Below are 312 nucleotides of genomic sequence, written 5' to 3'. Positions count from 1 at the left end.
TTTACACGTCTCCCTTTACCTGCTTGATCTGCTGGGACCTCTGATCGAGCGCCGCCTGCAGTGGCTCGAGCTCCTCCTTGAGTTGGCCGAGTTGATGGTCGAGGAGGAACCTCTGTTTCTCGAGCTCCCCGATTCTCTCCCTCGTGTTGGTGATTTTGCTCTCCTGAAGGTTGGGTTGGAGGGGAAGCGAGTCAGATAGCAGATTGTTTCTTTGTTTACGTCGGGAGGGCCCCTTGTTATGATCCTGTGCATTTTGAAGCTTCGTTGCGTTTTCGAATCGGTGTTCGAACTACGGACATGTGCTTTTTGGTA

At 52.2% G+C, this 312-nt stretch overlaps 1 protein-coding gene across 1 annotated transcript in view; it reads right to left on the bottom strand.

Moving 5' to 3' along the window:
- LOC119582357 (cilia- and flagella-associated protein 57-like) overlaps window positions 1-312 on the bottom strand; it is a 16,334-nt gene that overhangs the window by 4,317 nt on the left and 11,705 nt on the right. Inside the window, exon 19 of the mRNA XM_037930572.1 lies at window positions 20-163. Within this exon, the coding sequence (XP_037786500.1) occupies window positions 20-163 (144 nt within the window). The remainder of the gene's footprint in view (window positions 1-19; window positions 164-312) is intronic.

Source organism: Penaeus monodon, chromosome 15 (genome assembly GCF_015228065.2).
Source record: "Penaeus monodon isolate SGIC_2016 chromosome 15, NSTDA_Pmon_1, whole genome shotgun sequence".
Classification (NCBI taxonomy): Eukaryota; Metazoa; Arthropoda; class Malacostraca; order Decapoda; family Penaeidae; genus Penaeus; species Penaeus monodon.
This window is presented reverse-complemented; position numbering and strand designations above follow the sequence as displayed.